The 25,433-nt window shown below is 38.8% G+C and overlaps 1 protein-coding gene across 4 annotated transcripts in view; it reads right to left on the bottom strand.

Annotated features, from left to right (window-relative positions):
• Positions 1–307: 307 nt before the first annotated feature.
• Positions 308–25,433, bottom strand: part of SCAI (suppressor of cancer cell invasion) — a 78,464-nt gene continuing 53,338 nt past the window's right edge. For 3 of the 4 annotated variants that reach the window (XM_036329677.1, XM_036329679.1, XM_036329680.1), the window contains 11 exons: positions 24,528–24,626; positions 24,241–24,393; positions 23,256–23,357; positions 22,225–22,326; positions 21,236–21,314; positions 19,496–19,595; positions 18,556–18,637; positions 11,264–11,336; positions 7,163–7,336; positions 6,888–6,988; positions 308–1,975 (listed from right to left, as the gene is read on the bottom strand). In XM_036329677.1, the coding sequence (XP_036185570.1) occupies positions 1,829–1,975; positions 6,888–6,988; positions 7,163–7,336; positions 11,264–11,336; positions 18,556–18,637; positions 19,496–19,595; positions 21,236–21,314; positions 22,225–22,326; positions 23,256–23,357; positions 24,241–24,393; positions 24,528–24,626 (1,212 nt within the window). In that variant the 3' untranslated portion in view covers positions 308–1,828. The remainder of the gene's footprint in view (positions 1,976–6,887; positions 6,989–7,162; positions 7,337–11,263; positions 11,337–18,555; positions 18,638–19,495; positions 19,596–21,235; positions 21,315–22,224; positions 22,327–23,255; positions 23,358–24,240; positions 24,394–24,527; positions 24,627–25,433) is intronic. The other variant, XR_004971152.1, reaches the window with a different exon arrangement.

Here is a 25,433-nt window from a genome sequence, read left to right as displayed (position 1 = left end):
GGAGTCTAAGTGAAAACCTTGGCGACACGAAAGCTATGAAGTTTATTAAGGGGCTGAGAAAAACAGAAAGTGGTCTTTATCTGATAATGGAAAACAACCCACTAGCAAAGGTAATCTCTATCCAGAATATCTTTTCCAAAGCTTTCTGAAATATGTTTAAAAGAACAAACAAAAATAATTAAAAATTAATGAAACAGGTGTGGCTCGGTGGTTGAGCGTCAACCTATGAACCAGGAGGTTGTGGTTTGATTCCCAGTCAGAGCATGTGCCTGGGTTGTGGGCTGGATCCCCCGTGAGGGGCATCCAGGAGGCAGCCAATCAATGATTCTTTCTCATCATTCATGTTCCTATCTCTCTCTCCCTTCCTCTCTGAAATCAATAAAAAAAATTTTTTTAATTAATAAAACACCACAAAGTCCCCCAAAACCAAGAACAATAACTTCAAGATATCAGATATAATATCAGCAAATTAGAACAAGTATATGAATAACTCAGACCCAAGAAATTCTCTATGAAAACAAAGTTAAAAATATATAACGATAAAATTTCCCGAGGGACATAGGAAAGAGGCACCAAAAGCAATCACCTCATTTCCCCTAGGACTGCCTGCCAGAGGTAGAATGTGAGCCTGTATATAGAAAATTAAGTAGAAGGACTTTGATTCATAACTTTCTGAGTGGAGTCAAAAGGGCAGGGGGAGGGAGGCAAATGTCATAGTTAGTACCTGTGAAATTATGAAGGGGATGATAGGGAAAAGAACACAAAAATCTTTATATTATACACTGAGTCCTATTTAAAATAATAAAAAACTTGTGCGTGAATATAAAATATTAAGTACAAGAAGTTTTAAAAAACATCTTATTGCCAAATTGTCAATGCAAAACAACTTCCACCTTAGGTTACATAACAACTCAGTTGCCCGCAACTAAAATTAATACCATCTCTGACTCTGAAGTCTCACAAACTTTAACTCTGCAAAAAGATTATAAACTCTATACTGTACGCCATGGACTTCAATCTAGACAGTCTTTAAACCTGACCGTATGAATGAAGAATTTAAATAGAATTCCTACTGGAAATACTGTATTAAAAAGCTGACAATCTGATTTTTAAGTGAAATATTTAAAAGTTGTTCTTTTACATTTCCAGCACTCAAAGTCTAACGAAGAAAACAAAATATGCAAACATATCTCACAGGACAGGATTCACACACTCCAGATGATATTCATCATTCTCAAGATCCCAATTAAAGCTTTAGCTTTCAGGCGCAAATCAATCTCATATAGTTTTAGAAATTATGACAGTATTTAACCAAGTTAAATGATTTCAAGAACTGTCTCGATTATACTCTTCATACAGTTTCTACCTACTAACTTGGAATGAAAAGAAATATTATGGCAGGACTCTGTTCTAGATTTTTAGTAGTCCATGCTGGCTAGTTTCATCTCTGTGAACAATTACACTGTAAGGTCCAAGTTTAAGAGTTGGATTTTCCTCATTATACAAAAATAAATAATTTGCTCTTTGAAGAGTGAGAACAGTGAATATTTGAGGGTAGGGTGAGATGCTGGAGGCAAATATCCATACCTCAAAACCAAAAAAATAAAAATCCCCAAATTAAGCTAGTTTTTAAAAGACCTGAAAGATTGTATTTTAAAACAGCCACCCTAAACGTTTGAACAATGTTTTAGGTTTGTTTTTAAAATGGCGGTCCTAAATTAAAAAATAAAAACGAAGTAACACCACTATGTGTCTGTCATCACATTAGAAAATGGCACCATTTAAAATCTGTGGCAAATGAAAGTGTTTCGACAAGAGGGTTTTTGTTTTAATAGTCATCCAAGGTATTTTCAAAGAACACGTTTCGAACATCCAGAATGGATGCCAATTCCAAAATGTGCTTCTGGAGATGAGGGTTCTCCACCGTTTCATCCCTTGGCAGTTGTGGATATGATTCTGGGTAATTCCGTGTTTCCTAACAGGCAGAGAAAAGTCAAGTTTTATAGTTTAATGAAAGAAAATTATAAACATTAACATTATTGTTAGCATTAATAATATTAAGGAGTAACAGTATGTATTTTTCTTCCATACTGGTATGATTCTTATTGGTAACATTTTTTGAACATATAAAATTGCTGACATGTGACCACTTTGATCTTAAAAAAAATGATAACTTCATATGGTTCAACTTAATCTATTAATTTTGTGAGTTAATTCGCAAATATTTACTGGGGCTGATCATTTCTGGGAAATGTGGAAACTGTGGAAACCATACAATTGCTATTTGTTAGGGGAGAAATCCTAGCATATTTCAACAAGTATGTCTTAACTAAATGAATAAGAAGATTTGTGGCAGAAATTAAAATGAGAGAAAAACCATGAGAAGTACTGAGAAGGTCAAATTAATGAGCCTTTGAAATTAACTACAGGAGAGGGAGGTGTCAAAATGACTAAGATTTCAGGACTTGAGAGGAGGGTTGGGAACAACTGAGAGAAAGAGAAGTAAAAGAGAAGATGATTTGGAGATAATAGAAAGTTTCAGGGGAGAACCAAGATGGCGGCATAGGTTAACGCCGGAGTTTGCTGCTCTGAACAACTACTTCAAAGGTGAAACCAAAAAACGGAAGGGACAGCACCCAGAACCACAGGAACGCTGGCTGAGTGGAAGTCCTACAACTAGGAGGAAAGAGAAACGCATACGGACACTCAGAGGAGGCGCAGTGCTGAAGTCAAATTCTGAGGTGCGGAGTGCACGGAGCGGGCTGGCGGCGGAGGGCGCGGTTGGCGTTTTCAATCGGGAGGGAGTCGCAGACTCTGAGCTCCAGATCCGGGCGAGTCTTTAGGGACCCAGACTCAAACGGGAGAAGCGGGACTGTCTGGCTTCGGTCAGAGTGAGTGCAGCTTTCTCTCTGAGCTTTGCAGCGGGTGCTGGGACTCAGAGAGGCAGAGCCCCTGGGGACAGGACTGAGAGCCGCCATAACTGCTCTCTCCGGCCCACCCTGTTGATCCTGTGCCACCCGCCCCGCCCAAGCCCTGCACACAGGCATTTGCCGGATAGCCTCAGGCAAACGCCAGATTAGCACCTCCCTAGAGGACAGAAGTTCTCTCACTGCTGACACAGCTGATTCTCATAGCCACTTGGCCTGGAGGTCAAACCCTCCCTGGAATTAGCTACAACAATCAAGATTTAACTATAAGACTGCGAACCAAGACCACTAGGGGGTGCACCAAGGAAGCATAACAAAATGCGGAGACAAAGAAACAGGACAAAATTGTCAATGGAAGATATAGAGTTCAGAACCACACTTTTAAGGTCTCTCAAGAACTGTTTAGAAGCCGCCGATAAACTTAATGAGATCTACAAGAAAACTAATAAGACCCTCGATCTTATATTGGGGAACCAACTAGAAATTAAGCATACACGGACTGAAATAACGAATATTATACAGACTCCCGACAGCAGACCAGAGGAGCGCAAGAATCAAGTCAATGATTTGAAATGCGAGGAAGCAAAAAACACCCAACCGGAAAAGCAAAATGAAAAAAGAATCCAAAAATGCGAGGATAGTGTAAGGAGCCTCTGGGACAGCTTCAAGCGTACCAACATCAGAATTATAGGGGTGCCAGAAGATGAGAGAGAGCAAGATATTGAAAACCTATTTGAAGAAATAATGACAGAAAACTTCCCCCACCTGGTGAAAGAAATGGACTTACAGGTCCAAGAAGCGCGGAGAACCCCAAACAAAAGGAATCCAAAGAGGACCACACCAAGACACATCATAATTAAAATGCCAAGAGCAAAAGATAAAGAGAGAATCTTAAAAACAGCAAGAGAAAGAAACTCAGTTACCTACAAGGGAATACCCATACGACTGTCAGCTGATTTCTCAACAGAAACTTTGCAGGCCAGAAGGGAGTGGCAAGAAATATTCAAAGTGATGAATTCCAAGAACCTACAACCAAGATTACTTTATCCAGCAAAGCTATCATTCAGAATTGAAGGTCAGATAAAGAGCTTCACAGATAAGGAAAAGCTAAAGGAGTTCATCACCACCAAACCAGGATTATATGAAATGCTGAAAGGTATCCTTTAAGAAGAGGAAGAGGAAGAAAAAGGTAAAGATACAAATTATGAACAACAAATATGCATCTATCAACAAGTGAATCTAAGAATCAAGTGAATAAATAATCTGATGAACAGAATGAACTGTTGATTACAATAGAATCAGGGACATAGAAAGGGAATGGACTGACTATTCCTGGGGGAAAGGGGTGTGGGAGATTCGGGAAGAGACTGGACAAAAATCGTGCACCAATGGATGAGGGCAGTGGGTGGGGAGTGAGGGCGGAGGGTGGGGCGGGAACTGGGAAGAGGGGAGTTATGGGGGGGAAAAAAGAGGAACAAATGTAATAATCTGAACAATAAAGATTTAATTAAAAAAAAAGAAAAGAAAAGAAAGTTTCAGGTTTTAGGTACTTTTTATTTGTGGTAACAGGGCAGTAAAAACAGAACTGCTTCTCAACCAGAATCTGAAAATTCAGGGCTGTATTTTAGAAGACAAGCGTGAGCAGTATCTGTAAACACTGATGTAACCTGCATGGAGAGAGATGCTGTAGCCATAAAAACACATGAGATGTCTAAGAACACTAACAAAGAGTAAAAAAGAAAGAGTTCCTGAAAAGGGAGATGAAAGCAGAAAAAATAAAGAACAGAAAAAAATAATAAAAAAGAAAATAATAATTCTGTAATTACATGAAAGCAAAAGAAGACGATTTCAAGAATCAGGTAATTCTCATTGGGAATTTTGTCTTCATTTGGTAATTTCTATAGACCATAATTCTGCCACACATTTAAAATTTTCTGAGGAAGTTGCTACTTTTCTACACATCTCACAGGACATGTCGTATATTCAAATGTCATTTTTATTTCTCTTATTCCTACAAGCCTCACTCATTACACATTACAAAGACCAAATTTCTGTTTTACTATACTAATTATTATGTGTGATAAAGATAAAATGTTCAAAACCCCTAAAAACAACAACAAAACCCCAAGAACTACTTGGGGGACTACTGTAAGCTCAATAATTCTCTCAGCTCACACAGGGATGGGAGATGTTTGAGTTCTGAGCAAGCATTCCCTGGAGTGGAGAGTATCTGTTGAAATGGAAGATATGGCCCTGGCCGGTTTGGCTCAGTGGATAGAGCGTCGGCCTGCGGACTCAAGGGTCCCGGGTTCAATTCTGGTCAGGGGCATGTACCTTGGTTGCGGGCACATCCCCAACAGGGGATGTGCAGAAGGCAGCTGATCGATGTTTCTCCCTCATCGATGTTTCTAACTCTCTATCCCTCTCCCTTCCTCTCTGTAAAAAAATCAATAAAATATATTTTTTTTTAAAAAAGAAAAGAAACGGAACATATGAAAGAGACCCCCAAAGAATCACACTTCTTAGTTTTAGACTGAAATAAGTTTCTAACTATCTGGTAACACTACTCTAAATCCACCTTAATAAGTTTAAAAAACAAGCTGTGAAAAGGTCAAACAAATTTGCAAATAAGTTCACTCCTGCCAGAACAAAGTCTAGCATTCTTCTTTTTTCTTTCTAACACTCTTTATAGAAAGACAACAAAATCCAGCATTCGACATCATAAAATTCACAGTGCCCACAGTTTAAGGAAATTACTAGGCATACAAATTAGAATATGAGACCCATAACCAGTAGGAAAAACAAGAAAAATAAAACTATAAATGATAGAGATAGTGTTAGCAGATAAGGACTTTACCTATTACATACACATTCAAGAGCACAATGAAAACAAACATACTGAGAGAAATGAAAAGTATAATAGCTAAAGATTTAAAAACCTCAATGAACAGTGCCTCACAGTTACCTGAATACACAGGAAAAACAACTACTTAGAACCAAGCAGACAAAAGACGTGAACACACTCTTCATCACGAAGAACACAGAGTAGCACGCGAAAAGTTGCTGAGCCTCCACAGTAATTCCAGAAATGCAAATTAAAACCACAGCGAGCTACTACTATGTTACACCCCCTGCTTCACATGGACTATAAAGTATGACTGCAACAAATGTTGACAAGGATTAGAGCAATTGCAACTCTTACACACTGCTAGTACCGTGTAAACTGATACAACCACTTTACAACATGTTTGGCACTACCTAGTAAAGTTGAATATACCTAAACCGTCTGACCTCACGTTCCACTATTATGTATTCCTCAGAAAAAGTCATATATATATATATATATACACACACACACACACACACACACACACACACACACCAGGAAAATTATTGAAGATTTCACAAGGACATTGTTTGTAATATTTAAAAACTGGAAATAACCCAAATGTCCATTATCAGTAAGATGAGTAATTTGAGCTATATTTGTCAAACCATAAAATCCTATATAACAGTGAAAACAAATGAATAAAAGCAATAGTCAGTCATCATCATGCCTGAATCTCAGGACTATAATAAAGAGTGAAAAAAAGCAAGTTGTAGAATACATAAAATATGGGTCCATCAATATGTTGTGTAGGAATACAAATACATGTGGCAAAACTTTAAAGGGAAGTGAATGATAATTATAAAAATCAGGATTTTAGCTTCATTTGAGAGGAAGATAGGATTAGGGAGGACCTACAAGGGACCTCAAAGGTAATGAAAATGTTCTACTTCTTAAATTGGGTGGTGGGTACTCAGATGTTGCTTATTTTGTCCATCTTTAATACTTTACATATTAATTTGTGAATATGATTTTGGATCTATCCAAACTCTATTTAATACAGGTAAAATATAATACATGATGGTTAAATAGCTAAAATGGTAAGATTGGTCATTAAAATATTCTTTGCTTACCCGAAAAATCTTGTGCATCCTCATGGTGGCTGAACAAAAGACAAATCTTGTGAGAAGCAAGCGAAGAAATTCATCTCCAAAAAACTGGAGGAATGCCTGATCTGCAAAGAGGAGAAAGGGGCAGTAAAAAGACGCTTAAAGGGAAAATACATTTCCAAGGGGAAGGCAAGTTCAGGAAAACATTCTCAACTTTCCAGCCTTCAACAAATACCTCTAAAAATTCAAACAATTTTACAGTACGTTCTGTCACGTGTGCAGTTAGGTTAGTAGGGTACCTATTGAACGTGAATGGGTCAGTAGCTGGGCAATATCGCGGTTGATTTTTCGAAGGTATTCTTGACACTTTTCCCACAGGCTTCTGCGCATGCTTGACAATCCAGAGACAAATAGGAAGGCCATTAGAGGATTGTTCAAAAAGAGCGTGAAGAGGCTACCTCGTTGAGATTGATCTGCAATAACAAACATGTTTTATGTATTTATATAGAAAACAGTTTTGCAAAAGGTAAGAGGTGCATTTGAGGAACATTTTAATATACTGATAATGTATAAAATTAAAGCTATATCATTAAGTCTTAATTCAACAAAGTAGATTCTGCAGGGAACTACAAAACATGTCCCAGGCATATTGCTTTCTTGCTGAACTAACTTTAGAGCCTAGTAAACTAAAGAGAAATAGGACATGAACATATTTCTTTGCCTTTTTCCCTCCAACTAACAAATTTTACCCAAATATGGCAAGGACTGGATCACAGGCAGTTCATGACAGAATTCTCTGATGAGTTTTAGGACTGCCAGTCCTTTTCACTCTTGTGAGTTATTCTATCTCCACCTATCCCTTAAATATCAATCTTTTTTTTCTTTGGCCTGATACATTGCTGAGCTCACCTCTTATAATCTTGGTTATCATTTATATGCCTACTGATTCCCAGTTCTCCATTTGCAGCCTAGATTGAGCTCCTTAGTTCTAGAACTGTGCTGCCTTGCAGTAGATGCTAGACACATTAAATATGTGACTGATCCAAACAGACACACTACAGAGTGTAAAATATATCCTATACATAGAATTTCAAAGCATCAGTACAAAAAGACATTATTAACATTCATTTCACCCGTTTCTTTCTACTTTTTTTTTAAAAAAAGTAGCTACTAGAAAACTTAAAACTACACAGGCGACTCCCATAATATTTCTATTGGACAGAACTGCCCTAGACCTCTATAATCAACCTAACTCTCAAAGGTAACTTCAAACTCAACATGTCAAAAGTTGACAACAATTTCCCCCCCTTTTGGTTCTCTTATAAATCTACTTGTTATTTAGTATCATTATTTCTGCCAGCATCTCAGCCAGAAACCTGAAGTCCATTCTGCCTCTTCCTCTCCCTCATTTCCTCACCATCACCATGTCCTGCTGGTTCTCTGGGTTGGCACCTTTTGAAGCCAGGTAACCAGTCACTGTCCTAGCTCAGCCACCACGATCTCTTTATTTCCGTCAATGCTCCTGTCCAATTCACCTTACATAAGGTAAACTGAATGCCTTTTTATTTTATTGCCGTTTAAAATCTTTCAATGGCACCCCACTATCCTTTATTTGAATCATAAAAGGTTTTTCATAATTCAGTCCCACAATCACATACTCTGCCCTTTAATTAGCAGAAACTACTTTTAATTTATCTACATGTTCCATAAACTCTCTCATCTCAGAGCTCTTATCTCAGGGCTCACATGCTATTTCTCTGCTAGAATACCAATTTTCAACCATTTCCCATGCTCATTTAATTCTACGCATCCTTCAACTCCACTTCAGACATCATCTCATGCACTTTCTTCCGTCTCAAAGGCAGGTTAGGAGTTCCTCAAGTGTTGCACAGGCTTCCTCCTATGAGACACTAACAGCATCGACAGTGACTGTCAGGTTGTCTGTATCTTCTACTAGACAACTGGTTCTGTGAGAAACTGACTCTGTTTGTCTGGTCCGAGCGTCACCTCCAATGCCTAGCACTGTACCTGATACATAAACGTTGAATAAATGCTTGTTGAATGTATGAAATAACTCTTGGATAAAGAAAACACTGTATGCATATAAGCCTAACCAATGGACACAGACACCAGGGGGGTGAGGGCATGATGGGGGGTGAGGAGGGAGAGGTAATGGGGGGATAAGGACACATATGTAATACCTTAATCAATAAAGAAAAAAAAGAGAAAAAAACAACAACACTGTGTAAACTTTAGCTACCAGAGGTGCAGGAACCTAATTTGAGATTTCAAATACTTAGGTATCGACTAGTTTGTGTCCAGAGGGGGCATATTTAGGGATTAGAGGCCTAAGCTTTATAGCACAAAAGATGATACTGGACTAAAAAATATCAAGGACATATATTACAACCAAGCGTATTAGTAATAACGACAGTTGGCACATACTGAATACTTTTTATATACTCTGAATTATTTTATGAGGCTGATGCTATTATCTCCATTTGATAGGAAATAAACTGAGGCACAGGATGGCTAAGGAACCTCCCAAGATCACACAGCTAGTAAGTGGCTGAGTTGGGATTCAAATTCAATCAGTTTGCTTCCAGCACCTGGTTTTTACCCTATACTAGTACATAATAAAGCCTTCAGACCAAATAATCTTACCATTAACCCATTAGACCAGTGGTCGGACAACTCATTAGTCAACAGAGCCAAATATCAACAGTACAACGATTGAAATTTCTTTTGAGAGCCAAATTTTTTAAACTTAAACTATATAGGTAAGTACATTGTTATTAACTTAATTAGGGTACTCCTAAGCTGGCCTTTGCTAAAAACGTCCTCAATCTGATTGAGGTATGTTCACTGAGGTCGACCCCTTCCAACTCTCCCATCCACACTTGTCTTGTATACTTGTTTCACCCAGGCCGAAAATCGACTTCTGCACATGGGCCATAAAGCTTCAATCGCACTGTACGTGCGCGCCCGCACGTGGTATTTTGTGGAAGAGCCACACTCAAGGGGCCAAAGAACCGCATGTGGCTCGCGAGCCGTGGTTTGTCGACCACTGCATTAGACCATGCAATTTAAACTAAAGCTGCCTCTTTTTAAAAAAACAACTCATGTTATTATTGAATTTTAGAGAGAGGGAAAGGAGAGGGATAGAGAGATAGTAACATTATGGATCAGCTGCCTCCTACTCGCCCCCTACTGGGGATTGAGCCTGCAACCTGGGCATGTGCCCTGACCCAGAATCAAACCGGTGACCTCTTGGTTCCTGGGTCAATGCTCAACCGCTGAGCTACACCCACCAGCCAGGATAAAGCTGCCTTTTGATAAGACAAAATGATAGCAAAAAGTACTCTCAAGTAACTGGAAGGGGGTACGCTTCTCCAGAAATGATAAGCAACAGGCTAACAGAGTTCTCAAAGCAGGAGAGTTTACCGTTGTTTGGAGGTAAGTTCTATCCCTTAGTAACTGAACTTTTGGATGAAGGAGCTTAGCATTTCTACATGTTTTTCCCTGTAAAACAGCAGAACTTACCTTGAAACAACGGTGAAAAGTCTCCAGCTTCTCTCAGGCATTCAAATGCTGACCATCACTTCCTGTGTCAAACTATGTCAGCAGACAAGACTTCTGGCTGGGAAGTAGCAGTGAAATGCCCTCTCCCACAGAGGGACAGCAGCACTATTCACAGTCAGGGGGACAGTGAAATGGTGACAGCACTGCTAAGACAGCGGCAAGGTTTGTTGAGTATCTTACCAGCTTAATGACTGGGCGCTGGAACAGGCTGCATGGACTGCCAGTTAAGGACAAATTAGTCAAAGTCTTTCATTTCCTCTTCATCTGAGAAACGGCCAGAACCCTGAACTATCTCTCCATCACACTGAGAAGGGGTTCTTTTATTTTAAAAATACAACAAGGTAAAATGTGAATAAAAGAAGCCCTTTAGGTAGTGCTGGTTAGGGTACCCTAACTCTTAGGCAGAGGCTAAGAAGTTTTCTCAACAAGAAACCTTACAGTTTTAAACGATGCCTAACTGTGTAGCTGGTGATACAGGACATCATGCCAGATGGAAGAGGACAAGCTCACCCAAACAAGCAGCTGCAGAACACATTTTAAAATTCATAAATCATGAGTTCTCCGCAAGTAAGGACCAAAACCACCCTTTTCTCAGGAACGTTTTGCTATTTCTTTGAGAACTGTCTATAGGCCTAGTGGTAGCACATTAAAGACGACTGGTAGTTGGCAAGACTTCTGGGTTGATTTCAGATTGACACCTGCCACATTAAACACCATAAATCCACATTATAGGTGGGAAAACAAAGATCAGTATTATTCAAAATGTAGACATTGTTTACTTGTAACAGATGGATGTAAGAGGTAACGACAGAACATACCTTGTAAAGCTTTTGGATATGCTGTAGGAGAAAGCAAGCAGACTAGTGGCTGTCCAAATAAGTTTGTGAAATTCTGCAATATATAAGAATTAAAATGTTCATTAAAGGTTTGACCAAAGATAGTAATTTTCCGAAGCATATCATCAGTGTTCAGATTGGGCTCTTTGACTCATAAGCAGCTGCAGAAACATCAGTAACAGCTGAAGAGGCTGCCATTCATGTATAAACTACTATGCATGATAGGCTTTCTTAAAATAGTGACATTTACTAAGTGAAATACCGATTTTTAAAATAAAGGCATAGCTACTGTTGCAGTGTTACAAGGAGAGGTCATCTGGCCATCTACCAAGAGGCCACCCACTGGGCAATATACACGATGAAGCTGTATTCACAAGGGTGAATTTTCCAAGGTCTAATGTCTGGCTCTCAGCCTCACAGGCTCTAAAACCTGACTCACTGGTCTGAAGCGTAGATCCATCTCTCAATGTGAATCACATTAACTGCTCACTCAGAATAATTTTAATTTACAGTGAGAACTAAACTGACGCTCAAAAAATACTCTTTGCATGATTTCAGCATATCCTTTCCCTAAAGGCAGATTTACATGGGAAATCCTATATAATACAAGGCTAATATGCAAATCGACTGGTCACTATGATGTGCACTGACCACCAGGGGGCAGACACTCAATGCAGGAGCTGCCCCCTGGTGATCAGTGCGCTCCTACAGGGGGAGCGCCACTCAGCCACAAGCAGGGCTCAAAGCTGGCAGAGCGCAGCAGCGGTGGCGGGAGCCTCTCCCAGCGGCAGTGCTAAGGATGTCCGACTGACGGCTTAGGCCTGCTCCCCCCTAAGCCATCAGTCAGATGTCCCCCGAGGGCTCCCGGATTGCAAGAGGGCACAGGCCGGTCTGAGGGACGCCCCCCCCCACGTGCACGAATTTTGTGCACCAGGCCTCTAGTAACATTATACACTGGTTGGTAAAACAAGACAGAACTTAATAGATGTGAACAAAACAAAAATTAAAACTTCCTGAATTATAAAAGTAAAGACTAGGACAAATGAAAAGACATACTATGTTCTTAGACAGGAACCCATTCTAAAAATGTCATTACACTAATTTATTAAAATGTAAACCAACCTCAAAAAAAAAAAATGGTTCAGTTCCCTGCAACTGAAAAAAATAATTCTAAAGTTCATAAAGAAAAAGTAGACGAGTCAGGAAAACTCTGCATTCAAAAGAAGAGATGAGAGAGAACAAGACTCATCAGATATTAAAACATACTTTAAAGCCACAGTAATTAAAAATGTGTGGCCCTGGCCTAAGAGTGGGCAGAAGACCAATGGAAGAGAATGGAGAGTACAGAATTAGATCACAAAACAGATAGGGCTGAATATATATGATAAGGATGACAATTCAAATTGGTAGGAAAAACTGGATAGCCATGTAGGAAAAAAAAGTTGGCTCTATACATCCAACACACACTTGGATAAAATATGTCAAAGATTTAAATGTAAAATATCCTATATAATAAAACTCTAATATGCAAATCAACTGAACGGTGGAACAACTGGCAGAATGACTGGTCACTATGACATGCACTGACCACCAGGAGGCAGCTGCTCAATGCAGGAGCTGCCCCCTGGTGGTCAGTGTGCTCCCACAGGGGGAGCACCACTCAGCCAGAAGCTGGGCTCATGACTGATGAGCACAGTGGTGGTGGCAGGAGCCTCTCCCATCTCTGTTGCAGGTGGGCTGTAAGGAGCAAGGGGTCCTGAACTGTGAGAGTCCCAGACTGTGAGAGGGATGTCTGACTGCCGGCTTAGACCCGATCCCTGGGGGGATCAATTCTAAGTTGGCAGGTGGATATCCCCAAGGGGTCCTGGACTGCGAGAGGGCACAGGCTGGGCTGAGGGGACTGCCCCCTACCCCCAGCAGTGCATGAATTTCGTGCACTGGGCCTCTAGTTAAACAATAAAAGTACTGAAAGAAAATATAAGAAAGGGTTATTTTTGTAACCTAGAAGATCTTCCTATTATGATTATGATTAATAAACCTAGTCACAAAAATCAAAGGCTTATATATAGTAAAATACAGCATAAACTAAATCAGGAGCCAAATGATGTTCTGGGATATATATCTGCAATTCACATTACAAAGGATTAATCTCTTTAATATAGAAATAACTTCTCCCAATCCGTAAGAAAAAGTCTACTGACTCAATAGAAAAATGGGTGAAAGATAACAAGAGAATTAATAGAAAACTGAATACAATTGGTTCAAATGTATGAAAGGTACTCAATCTTACTGATAAAAGAAAATCAAAGCTACACTAAATTACCATTTTTAATATATCAGTTTAGTAAAATTTCTAAAAGTTTGAAAATATAGTGCTCTCTTCGGCAGCACATATACTAAAAGGTGAAAATATATGCTATTGGCAAAAATATGGGAAAACAAATACCCACAAATGGGAGTATATATTAGTACAAAATTTTTAGGAGACAATTTGGCAGGATCCATTAAATTCAAATGCATATTCCATTAACACAGCAATTCCACAAAATTGGAACTTACCCTGTCAATATTACTCTCAAACCTGTAAGTCCTAAATTATTTCATGTAGCATTGTTACTAATAGTAAAGGACTGGAAACAACCAAATGACCAGCAATAAGAGACTGGTAGAATAAATTATGGCACAACCATACCACAGGATACTACGCAGCTACAAGAAAGAATTAAGTTCTTTATGAATGGACATGGATAGATCTCCAACATTTCTTAGTAGTGAAAAAAAGTAAGATAGAGCAGTTGTGTATGTCATGTTACTACCATTTATACAGCAAAGAAGACTAAAGGCTATGTATGTGTTTTGGCTTATATACGCATTTAAATTTTTTTTCTAGAAGGATAAATAAGAAACAGACAACAGTGATCACTTATAGGGAGAGCCAGCAACTGAGTGAACTGGGTCTGGGAGGGATGAAGAGATTTCACTATATGCCTTTTGATTTTATGACTTTGTAAATATCAATACAAACACTTAAACAAATAGTTAAAATAAATGAGAAGCCGGAACCGGTTTGGCTCAGTGGATGGAGCGTCGGCCTGCGGACTGAAGGGTCCCGGGTTCGATTCCGGTCAGGGGCATGTACCTGTGTTGCGGGCACATCCCCAGTGGGAGATGTGCAGGAGGCAGCTGATCGATGTTTCTCTCTCATCGATGTTTCTAACTCTCTATCTCTCTCCCTTCCTCTCTGTAAAAAAATCAATAAAATATATATAAAAAAAAATAAAATAAAAATAAATAAATGAGAAATTTCTTGTAATCAAAACAAAGGGAGTAAGTTGAATGATATTAAGGCGCACCCTTCAGATAAGGCAGCATGGGCACTCTCCCACACTGCGGGCGGCCTCTGCATCCTTGGCCGTGAGGCTCTTGCTCTTGGCTAGTGCCAAAAGGAACACTGCCGCTACTTATGACCCAAGGCTTCCTTTTTCTTTGCTTCCCTTGCTGATCAACTTCTCATCTGATTTTTTTAAAAACTGTGTAAAAAGAGTTAGGGTTAGCATAACAAACCTGACTGTTATCCTTTGAAAGGCCTGCTTACAAGGTTCGGCCCTTGGCTGGCTTCTGGAAACTTAGATTTGGGTGAGTTGCCACCATTAGCAGAACCGATAAGAATGGCTCACTTTACCCAGACTGTGCAAACAAGATGGTTTATGTTGAACCCCTGCTTTCTTTCTGGGAGATTGGCATTTGGTGTGATCACTCTCCAGTAAACATCCTGGGCAACAAGTCCCTCAGGAGCTGCCCTGGTAGACACTTCAGCCGTGTTGTCTCAACTCGTTGCTGGGGAAGTAGGGACATCCTGTGTGACCGTGGGAGAAAACTCTTGGAAGTTTGAGCCTATTTTGCTCTGGACTTCATCCTATGGACCTTTTTCCTTTGCTAATTTTGCTCTGTATCCCTTTACTGTAATACATACACTGATGTGAGTATGACTATATGCTTAGACCCAGGAGCCAAGAACCAGAGAACTTCTAGAAATGAAAATAACCACAACCAACATATAACTCATATGGGTTTAATAGCAAGTTAGTCACTGCTGAAGAAAGAATTTGTAAATTGCAAGATAGCTCAGAAGAAATTATCCAAATCTCAAACACAGAAAAAATAGTTGGACAATATAGAAGTTAAGAGATGTAGAAGACAGTGAGAATGCTATGTACTAGTCTATATAATAAAAGCCCAGCGACTGTTACAGCAGAACAACCAGAATGACCAGCTGCTATGACACACACTGACCACCAGGGGCAGATGCTCAATGCAGGAGCTGCCCGCTGGTGGTCAGTGCGCTCCCACAGCTGGAGCACCGCTCCATCAGAAGCCGGACTCACAGCTGGCAAGTGCAGCAGTGTTGGCAGGAGCCTCTCCTGCCTCCATGGCAGCATTAAGGAGTGGCAAGCCAAGTGGTAAGGAGCGAGCAGGAGGGTGGTTAGGAGCAAGGGGTCCCAGATTGTGAGAGGAATGTTCGACTGCCGGTTTAGGCCCGTTGTCTGTCTGGGCCTAAACCGGCAGTCAGACATCCCCCCAAGGGGTCCCAGATTGTGAGAGGGCCCGGCCGGGCTGAGACAACCCCCACACACACACGAATTTCATGCATCGGGCCTCTAGTATGTATATAATCAAAGTTCCAGAAGGAGATGAGAGAAAAGTTGGGGTACAGCCAGTGTTTGAGGAGACAATGACTGAGAATTTTCCAGCATTTTTGAAAAACCCCAACCTTCCCATTCAAGAAGTCTAACAAGTCCCAATAGAGTAACTCTAAAGAAACAAAACCTAGAACTCACAGTGTAACTACAGAATGCCAAAAACTTTCAAAGGAGCAGGAAAGAAACAGAGTGTGTGAGGCTGACTGGCAGAAGAGCTTTCACAATCTTGCTAGGAGAGTGACTGCCTTAATAGACTGCAGCAACCTGCAGCCATCAGTCAACGAGGATAAGGCTGTTTAGATAAACATGACTGTCTGACAAATGAGGAATTCATGTTCACTGGCAGGGATCCAGCCTTGTCATAATTACTAAAACACTCAAAGGTTGTTCTTTCAAAAAAAAGAAGGCAGAACTAAAAGAAATGCTCAGAATGACCATGCGGTTTTTTTCACTCCCACTAGTACTACCTTAGTACAGACAAGGCCACTTCTACTTGCCTCTTCTCTAGTGGAAATCTGAGAGCCACAACGTGGGCCAGATGTTACACAGATCTTGGCATTTCCGTCACTCTCCTCTGCAATAAGGCTCAGATGAGCGTGCAAAGCTCCTCTTTTCCAAAGTGCAAAGAGCTGGGGTTTTGGAATGACAAAAACTGCTGGGATCAGTTAGGCAGGTTAGTTCATCTCCTATAAGTTTCCTCAACTATAAGGATAATAGTACCTATCTTCACCTAAGCATTCAATATATATTTACTAAGAACCTTTAGGTGTGAGGCCTCGGGACATAAAGATACATGTATATACACATATAAACACATACACAGAGACTTGAGGGAAAACATAGCCTAGTGCTGATAATCAAACCTTTACATTCCAGGCAGAATAGTAGAGTCTGCTCTGGGGAATATAACGAGGCCATGAAGACAGACCTAAAGACACATCAGAGACTAACCAACTAACTGGCCCAACTAGACTGCGCAGCTCAGCATGACAAGCCCTATTCACCACCTCAGAGATTCTATTTTCCTAGCTTCCACTCTTAAATCTGAGCAGAAAGGCAAAAATTACAATACTCTGAGGAAAGTCTCTAATATGATATATGCAGGCAAAACAAACAGAAACATGTCAGCCTGGAGGAAACAGACAGCACGGAGAACTTTTAAAGCGATCACTGATAGTCCTGGCTGGTGTGGCTCAGCTGGTTGGAGCATCATTCTGTGCACTGTGGAAACAGCTGGCACATATCATGAAAGGTATTTTGACATTATAAAAGGTGCTATCAAATAATATCCAGGTAGGTTGAGAGACGTTACTAGGTTGCTAAAACACTCCCAATGCATGCTGGAGCATATACACAATACATTTGACTGGGTACATTCAACATATCCTGTCACATCTTTAAACTGTAGCAAACAATTCCTTTGACAAAGACACAGATGCTTCTTGGGAATTCTGTGAAGACACCAATGCCTGGACTCCGCTGGTTTTATAAGTTTAAAAGGGATAGCTAATAAACTTTTCCTTCAGCAACCTCTCACCCCTTCAAAAAGATTAAAAACAACAACACACACCAGATTTAAGAAAAGTGTCAGCTAGTTTTCCCCAAAATCAAAGTTGTAAACTTGACTTTTCAGGCAATATGCTGAAAAGTTTAGGGTAGGTTGGCTGCTCTTGGAATTCAGACTTTAAAAAGTGAAACTAAACATAAAAATTAGATGAAAAATATATGTTTGAGGTCAGCTCCCTTGGCTACCAGACACTTCTACTGCTCTCCTGAAATAAACCTACCAATGGTTGCTTCTCCATCTAATTATATGAACATCCACAATAAAAATAGTTTTAATTGGCAGTTTTAATATGCAGATCCAAGCATATTTCTGAACATATTGTTCACTAATGAAATATTCCAACCACATACAAAGGACTCCAAAAATTCTGTTTTTATTTTCCTGTAAATGACTATAGTTTGAAATCTACTATCCTACTTTAAAGTGTTTTGCTGCTGTTCTTTATATAATCACTGAAAAACATTGCTTCAATAGCAAAATACAAAACAAAGGATTTTCAAGTTATATCCTTGTCACTTATTTCAGCATTTTACTTATTTTTCACAGTTTTTTAAATAAGTGCATGTAAAACTATTTTGATATTCAATGGCTGTAACTGTAAGACATGGCACTTAAACCATAGCAGCTCAAGTGCGTAGATGGGGAAAAGGTCTCAAAACTAGAAAATAAAATGTGCCCACATACTTCTACCTCTATAAAAGAAAATTATTCTGGGTTATACAACAAAAGTCAACCTTCCACCAGAGATCTTGGGAATCTTGAATTTTTTTTCCTGCAGGAGGATTTATTATTTTCCACTGAGTGTCCATTCATGCGTTTTCTTCTTGTTTCTATTCATAGCACCAGATCCTGACTAGCATGCACAACCTCAAAAGAAAAGAAAGACTAAATACAAACTGTGTAAAATGAAATAAAATAAAGCAAAATAAAAAGGCACATGTTAAGACTGGTGACCTCGGGGTGCTGCCATAATGTCTAACACGTGCCCTGGCGCTCATGGAACTCACCTTATATGCGACACTATTGGATGAATCCACGATGATAAACAGGGGCTTCCTCGTGAAGGGGTAGAGATCTCCAGGATGGAGGCTGGGAAAACAATAATAATGATAAATAACTGAGTAACTATACCGCCAAGTCTTAGAATCTTTCTTCTCCAGTTTGGTCTGCTCACGTCTCCTTTTCATCGTAGCACGGGAGAAAAACAAAGATTAATTAAGCAAAAGACAAAAAAAATCTCTGTATTAAGTTTTATTTGGAAAAAAATTCAGAGATAATTATTTCACAAGAATATCTAAACATACAATGTGAAAATCTCAGAAGTCAGCATTTAGGTACTTTAATATATAAAAGCCCATTTAAAAACATATTTTTAAGACAAACATGTAAAACACAACCAGATTTGTATTTCAATGAGTTTTTCAAAATCTATACCTATTTTCAAGCTATATCTTAATATTTCAGAAAATAATAGGGGCTTCCCTTTACTATTCTTTATGTTTTCTCTGGATACTGCATCAGAATCAGTTGGGTGCTTCTTAAACATCTAGATTCACTGGCCCATAGAAGATCTACTAGATCCAAAGGCTAAAAGTCCAGTAACAAGAATTTGAGAGCCGCACTGCCTAAGAAGATCACAATCTTGGTGTGTATGCTCTTTCTAGCTTAGTGGACAATGTGTGTGTGTGTGTGTGTGTGTGTGTGTGTGTGTGTGAACAGTGCCTGACGTATAACTGATACTCAATGAAAAATTTAAAATATATATGTATCAGCCCAAAATTCTAATTTCCTAGGATAGTCAAGATGGAAGTATTGCTAGAATCCAAATAAGTGTTATTAACAGCAGCCTAAGAGAACATTTCTAGTACCAGAAAAGTCCCCATTTCACTTAATATTTCATAGGAGAGAACTACAATTTTTATAATAGGTAGACACTAGAATACATACCAGTGCATTTCTTTGTGGGATTGATTGCGTTTGTGCATGGCATCTCCATTTATAATATCCCGGTTACTATTAGTAAGAACCCCTCCAAAATCATAAGGACCTATGAAAACAAAGGGAAGAATCCTAGACTTCAATCAGAGAGTAACATGATTCTGATGTTCAAAGGTATTATGTGAATCTCTCCCTGATACAAGTGGAAGATAATTACAAAACATTTTAATTATTTTAAAATTTAACATTCTCCTTTAATACAGTATTTAAATGATTTCAGCATGTTGCCTACTTCAACATTTAAAAAAATCATTTAATTACTCATCAGTTCTTCAAACAGAATATAATGAGAAACAAAACAAGAATCCACGGCACCCCATTATTCCGGGCAATAAAAGTGATGCAGATCTGAGATGCTCAAAATGATCTTTACATTTCAAGCAAAATTAAAACCTCAGGTTTAACAAAACTATTTATGTGAAAAACTGCAGACTGATGTCCTAATAATTTCTTAAATAGAAGTGTAACTAAGCCATTAATTGTAAAATTTAGAAAAAAATGTGGAATAAAACTTGAAAATTCTCATTGAAAAAATCTTTATTTTTAAGAAAATAATTAAGTTTCAGTGTGTGGAAAAATCCATTATCACTATTATACCAACCAGTTTTGAAGTTAGCCTTTGCCCACTGGTTATATCAGTTAGTTAAACTCCTGTCTAAATGGCACAGCAACCGAGGGTGTTAAGAATAATTTCTCTCAAAGGATTACTCAATTAGTGCCTATTGCAGTACTAATGTACTTTGAACAAAGTAAAATGGGGTCAATATATTAAGCAGGGGCCCAGAAAATCTGATTCAACAGTAGAAAAATAAAAATAATTATTTATAAATAAAATAAACTTTACTACAAGAAATTAGTTTATGACTTCACACCACATTTAATGCTGTTATATTTTATCCCTTAAAAAAGCACTGCAATGAAAAGGCTTTGAGGTTTATTTTGTTTTGTTTTCATTTTACCACATTAAGAGGATCTGTAGGTCATGCAAGGAAGATGGCAGGGACATGCATTGTATAAAGGAATGCAAATTTCAACAAACATGAGGAGGAAAATGTTAAGGATGTTAAGGGAAAAAATTTTTTTTTGTCCAGACAGAGATTTAAATGCCTCATTTACATCCCAGTTACTCACCTATTCTGACCAATTTCATATATTCTGGACTCATTTATTCTGGACAGTTTTAAGTTTTTATTCTGAAACAGCATCCCAATATTCTATAGGTTGAATCCATAAAAACCAAATAAAGAAAGGACAGAAAACAAAATCATGACAAGGACTTGAACTTTCACAGTTACAAAAGTGTACTGATTTCTACAAAGACTTTCAGCCACATGAAGCCGCTGACCAGGTTCCCTAAAGCACTGAAGGCTCAGAAAATTTTAATGATGTGACGTAGATCACTTGGCTTCGTTGTTTCATACGCGTGTGTGCTTCTGGCACATCTGATAGTGCGGCACACACACTTAGTATGTGAATTTGCTGATGATTTGTGGAGTTCAATGTATAATATTTCAGCAAATAAAATAGACTGAGGTATCTATAACATTGCCAATTCAACAAATAGACCAGGTTTCCAATTTAGAAGCCTCTCTAGAAAGCTGGAGATGGTCTGTGGGCTACAGGCCATCGTCTTGTAGAAAATAAAGAGAATTCAAGCCCGGCTCACACAGGAGCATTCCTTTATTGTACCTTCACTATCAGAACGACCTGTTGGGAAAACGCCAGTGGCTGACAGGTAAATCAGAAGTACGCTATTGGCAGGCAGCTCCTGAAATTTAAAAAATCACATATACAAAACAACAAACAGGGAAAACAACAGTTTCATTTAAAGCTCATGACACTTCAAAGGTGTGGGGAAAACAAGCACCTACTCTGACATACTACTGTCTTCTCCAAGAGAAGAGCCACTCTTGCTGGTTCCAACTCCTGTCTACCCAGCCAAGAGTCATGATAATCTACAATCTACAATGACTGCCAAACGTTTTTAAGACATCCTCTGCTTTAAAACGCCCATCATTTAGAAAATGTCCTCTGGAAAACTTGAAATGGAGAAATAAATATCCTGACTATAGAGACGTCTAAAAGACAAACTCCCACCTATGGCTTTCACTATTAAACTTTGGGAGGAATTCCCTGCTCCTCATAGCTCTTTCAATGACCAAAATATTTCTGAACAGGTCTGAGCAACCTGCTCCGGATTTTTTAAGTTCTGCACTGACTCTTATACCTACAGTAGTTTAGTAATAAAAACCTGGAGAAAGGAAAGTAATTAAGCAATAGTCTCATTAAGTAATGGCAATAAGCATTCACGGCCTGTAAGCAATTTCCATTCTAAAAATAACTATGATTAGGATATTCTAAGCAGCAGTTCTCAACCTGTGGGTCGTGAACAATGAAAATACATCCTGCATATCAGATATTTACATTACGATTCATAACAGTAGCAAAATTACAGTTATGAAGTAGCAACAAAAATAATTTTATGGTTGAGGGTCACCACAACATGAGGAACTGTATTAAAGGGTCGCGGCATTAGGAAGGTTGAGAACCACTAAAGGCAGTTTCAATTTCATACTTTACTTAAATTCTTGACTCAGATATTCAAAGAGAAGAGTGACTCTCAGATTCCATTCAGGGCACCCTTTTCCCATGTAGTAAAAATACTGGGTCAAATATACCTTAAAAGATGCTGCTAAGAATGTGTACAGTTGGCTGAAGGTTGGTTTGTAGAGCAGGTACTTGTGGGGATTTTCTCGCCTGGTAGGCTTGTCAGCTGATTCCTGTATTTACACACAGAAAATAATATCCATACAAGCTGTATTTGACAGATGAATTATCAATGCCTATTTTTACTATCCTCTTCATCAAATATATTTTTGTTACTATTATTATGCTTATCTATATCTCCTATTCTTCATCAAGAGAGCTCTTTTTTTTTTTCCTGATGCACTTCCCCCCATAATCTGGAAAATACAAAACGACATCTACCACCACAGACCTACACATAGTCATATATGAGACCCAGGGACCTTTATTCATGGGACTTCGAAGTAAAGCCTGCCCTTCATGCAAGTTGCAAGTTTGTTCTGGTTCCATAATATTTCATATTAACTAGTATGTCTTTTCCTATGTCTTCTGTGCATATTACATTTCTACCAAAGACAGCAATAGAACTTAGCAAGTATTTCGTGAATCCATCTGGCACCTCCTAGATGAGGTCAAGGTTCTCTGAGATCCAGGAGTGGGGGAAGGGGGTGAGGTAGTCAAAGGCTAAAAAGAGGAGATAGAGAAAGAACTTGGTGCTGCCAGAGTCTGAAGAGCCAACTTGGAAAGTCATCTCCGACAGGAGCAGAGCCAGCATTTGAGGGCTGCCCGGTCTCTGCTCCTGCCAGCATTGCCCTTTCACCAGCTTGGCATGTGCTGATAAGAGAGCTCTTCTAAAAACATTTATTGACTGATTGATTTGAGAGAGAGAGAGAAACATCGACCCGTTGCTTCACCTATCCATTGGTTGACTCTTGCATGAGCTCTGATTGGGATCAAGCCTGTAACCCTGGTACATCAGGACAACATTCCAACCAACTGAGCCACCCCACCAGGGCAAGGGAGCTCTTTATTCACACTCAAAGCATTTGTTGGATAATAGCATTCCATGCAGAGCAGAAGCAGTAAGAGTGTTACCAAAATTGCGAAAGTAGGGAGAAGGTACCTGCATTCCTGACTTATTCATCTGGGAAGCTAAATTCATTGGCTCCCTTTCCAGGGCTTGTAACATCCGGAACATGTCAACAGTTAGTTCACTGAACTTAACCTGCAAGGAACACAAACCTGACCATTGATGCAGAACGCATATTTTGAAGTCTTTAATCATATTATTAATCTTGACATTCATGTGTACTTAATGACACTAGGTATTTTCTTTTCCAGGATTTTATTATCAAAAATTTCAAAAGATAGAAGACTGAAAGAATTATACAGTAACACCAATATGCTTATCAACTAGATCCTACAACATTAACATTTTTCTATATTTGCTTTATCACATATCTCTCCATCTATCTATATACCTATCAATCCATGAATTTCCTCAAGTACTTTTAGAAACAAATAAAAGTAGTCATGTAAATAGAGACCTATTTTAGACCCTATAAAAATCTTGCTAATTTTTGGCAAAACAGTGAGGCTGAAATATGGCAGTGGCCCATATTTTATAACCTCTCCATTACATTTTGGTACTTTACAATGTTTAAGATGCATACTTTTTTCTACTTTGAAAAGACAACGTTGTATTTAAATTAAAAGATTCTAATTTAGGAATCTATAATTCTGCTATTCAGAGGTAGAGGTAAACCTTTAATGATATTGGTGAATTTCTCCTTGGTCTTTTCCCTATGCATATATGTATATAGACGTTTTAACACACAGGGTAATTTTGTTTACATACTAGCTCCATAACAAACTTCTTTTCCCTTACCATATCATGAGTATCTTCTTTTGTGATTAAAAATTCTTTCTAAACCACTTAAATGTCTGTAACATAGTCCATATATGGACACAGCATAATTTATTTAACCATTTCCTCACAAATGGATGTTAGGATATTTACAACAGGGTTATTAATAATAACCCTGTAATAATAAAAAGCACTATTTTTCAAAGTGGATTTTCGGCATACTTCCTTCACAATTCTTTACCTGGTTATTACAATTACCAATAATGAGCGCGTCAGCCAGAGACAGCTGTCCCACAATCATGCCCTGTTCCAGCAGTGGGGCTCCTGTTTCAGCAAGGCGGTTAGATGTGATAACAATGGTATTATCATCATTCAACACCATTACGGGGTCTGCCTGGAGAGAATATCCAAGACAAAATGTCAGTCTAGTAAGTTATTCCTTTTTGATATATACACACAGTAAAAATGTATACCACATAGGAATTTACTTATCCGTAACTATGGCAACCTTTCTTGTCAAAAACTGACCTCGATAAAAGCTGCGACTTCTTGAAGCACCAGGTTCCACTCCACTTGATCTTCAGTATTAAAGCGGTGAGTGTAATCTTCAATTTCATCGGACAATTCCTGATTTTAACATATCACACAAAAAATGGGTATAGAAAAAAAAAAAGACAGCTATGAGGTACCATATTCCTGAGAGAAATTGACATAGTTAAGAAGTTTAGCCGAACCGGTTTGGCTCAGTGGATAGAGCGTCGGCCTGCGGACTGAGGGGTCCCGGGTTCGATTCCGGTCAAGGGCATGTACCTTGGTTGCAGGCACATCCCCAGTAGGGGGCGTGCAGGAGGCAGCTGATCGATCTCTCTCATCGATGTTTCTCTCTATCCCTCTCCCTTCTTCTCTGTAAAAAATCAATAAAATATTAAAAAAAAAGACAGCTATGAGGTACCATATTCCTGAGAGAAATTGACATAGTTAAGAAGTTTATTATCAATATACAGTCTCAATTATAACCAAAAACAAAGAATAAAAACTACATGGATTTATCTCAAAATCAAAAACTCCAGAATGACACACATCAGTAAGATCTTCAGAGATCCCAAGAGACCCATACTGAGTAAGGTATGACTTTATTTTAAAATTTATTTTATTTTTAATGTTTTTATTTATTTCAAAGAGGAAGGGAGAGGGAGAGAGAGACAGAAACATCAATGATGAGAATCACTGATCAGCTGCCTCCTATACGCCCCTCACTGGGGATTGAGCCCACACCCAGGCATGTGCCCTAACTTGTGAACTGCTGGTTCATGGGTCAATGCTCAACCACTGAGCCACACCAGCCAGGCAAGAAATGACTTTATTAATAGAAAACTCTTACACGTAAACCCCCCAATTTTTAACATTAAAAGAATTAATACGATCTAGCTGATT

Source organism: Myotis myotis, unplaced genomic scaffold (assembly GCF_014108235.1).
Source record: "Myotis myotis isolate mMyoMyo1 unplaced genomic scaffold, mMyoMyo1.p scaffold_m19_p_12, whole genome shotgun sequence".
Lineage (NCBI taxonomy): Eukaryota > Metazoa > Chordata > Mammalia > Chiroptera > Vespertilionidae > Myotis > Myotis myotis.
This window is presented reverse-complemented; position numbering and strand designations above follow the sequence as displayed.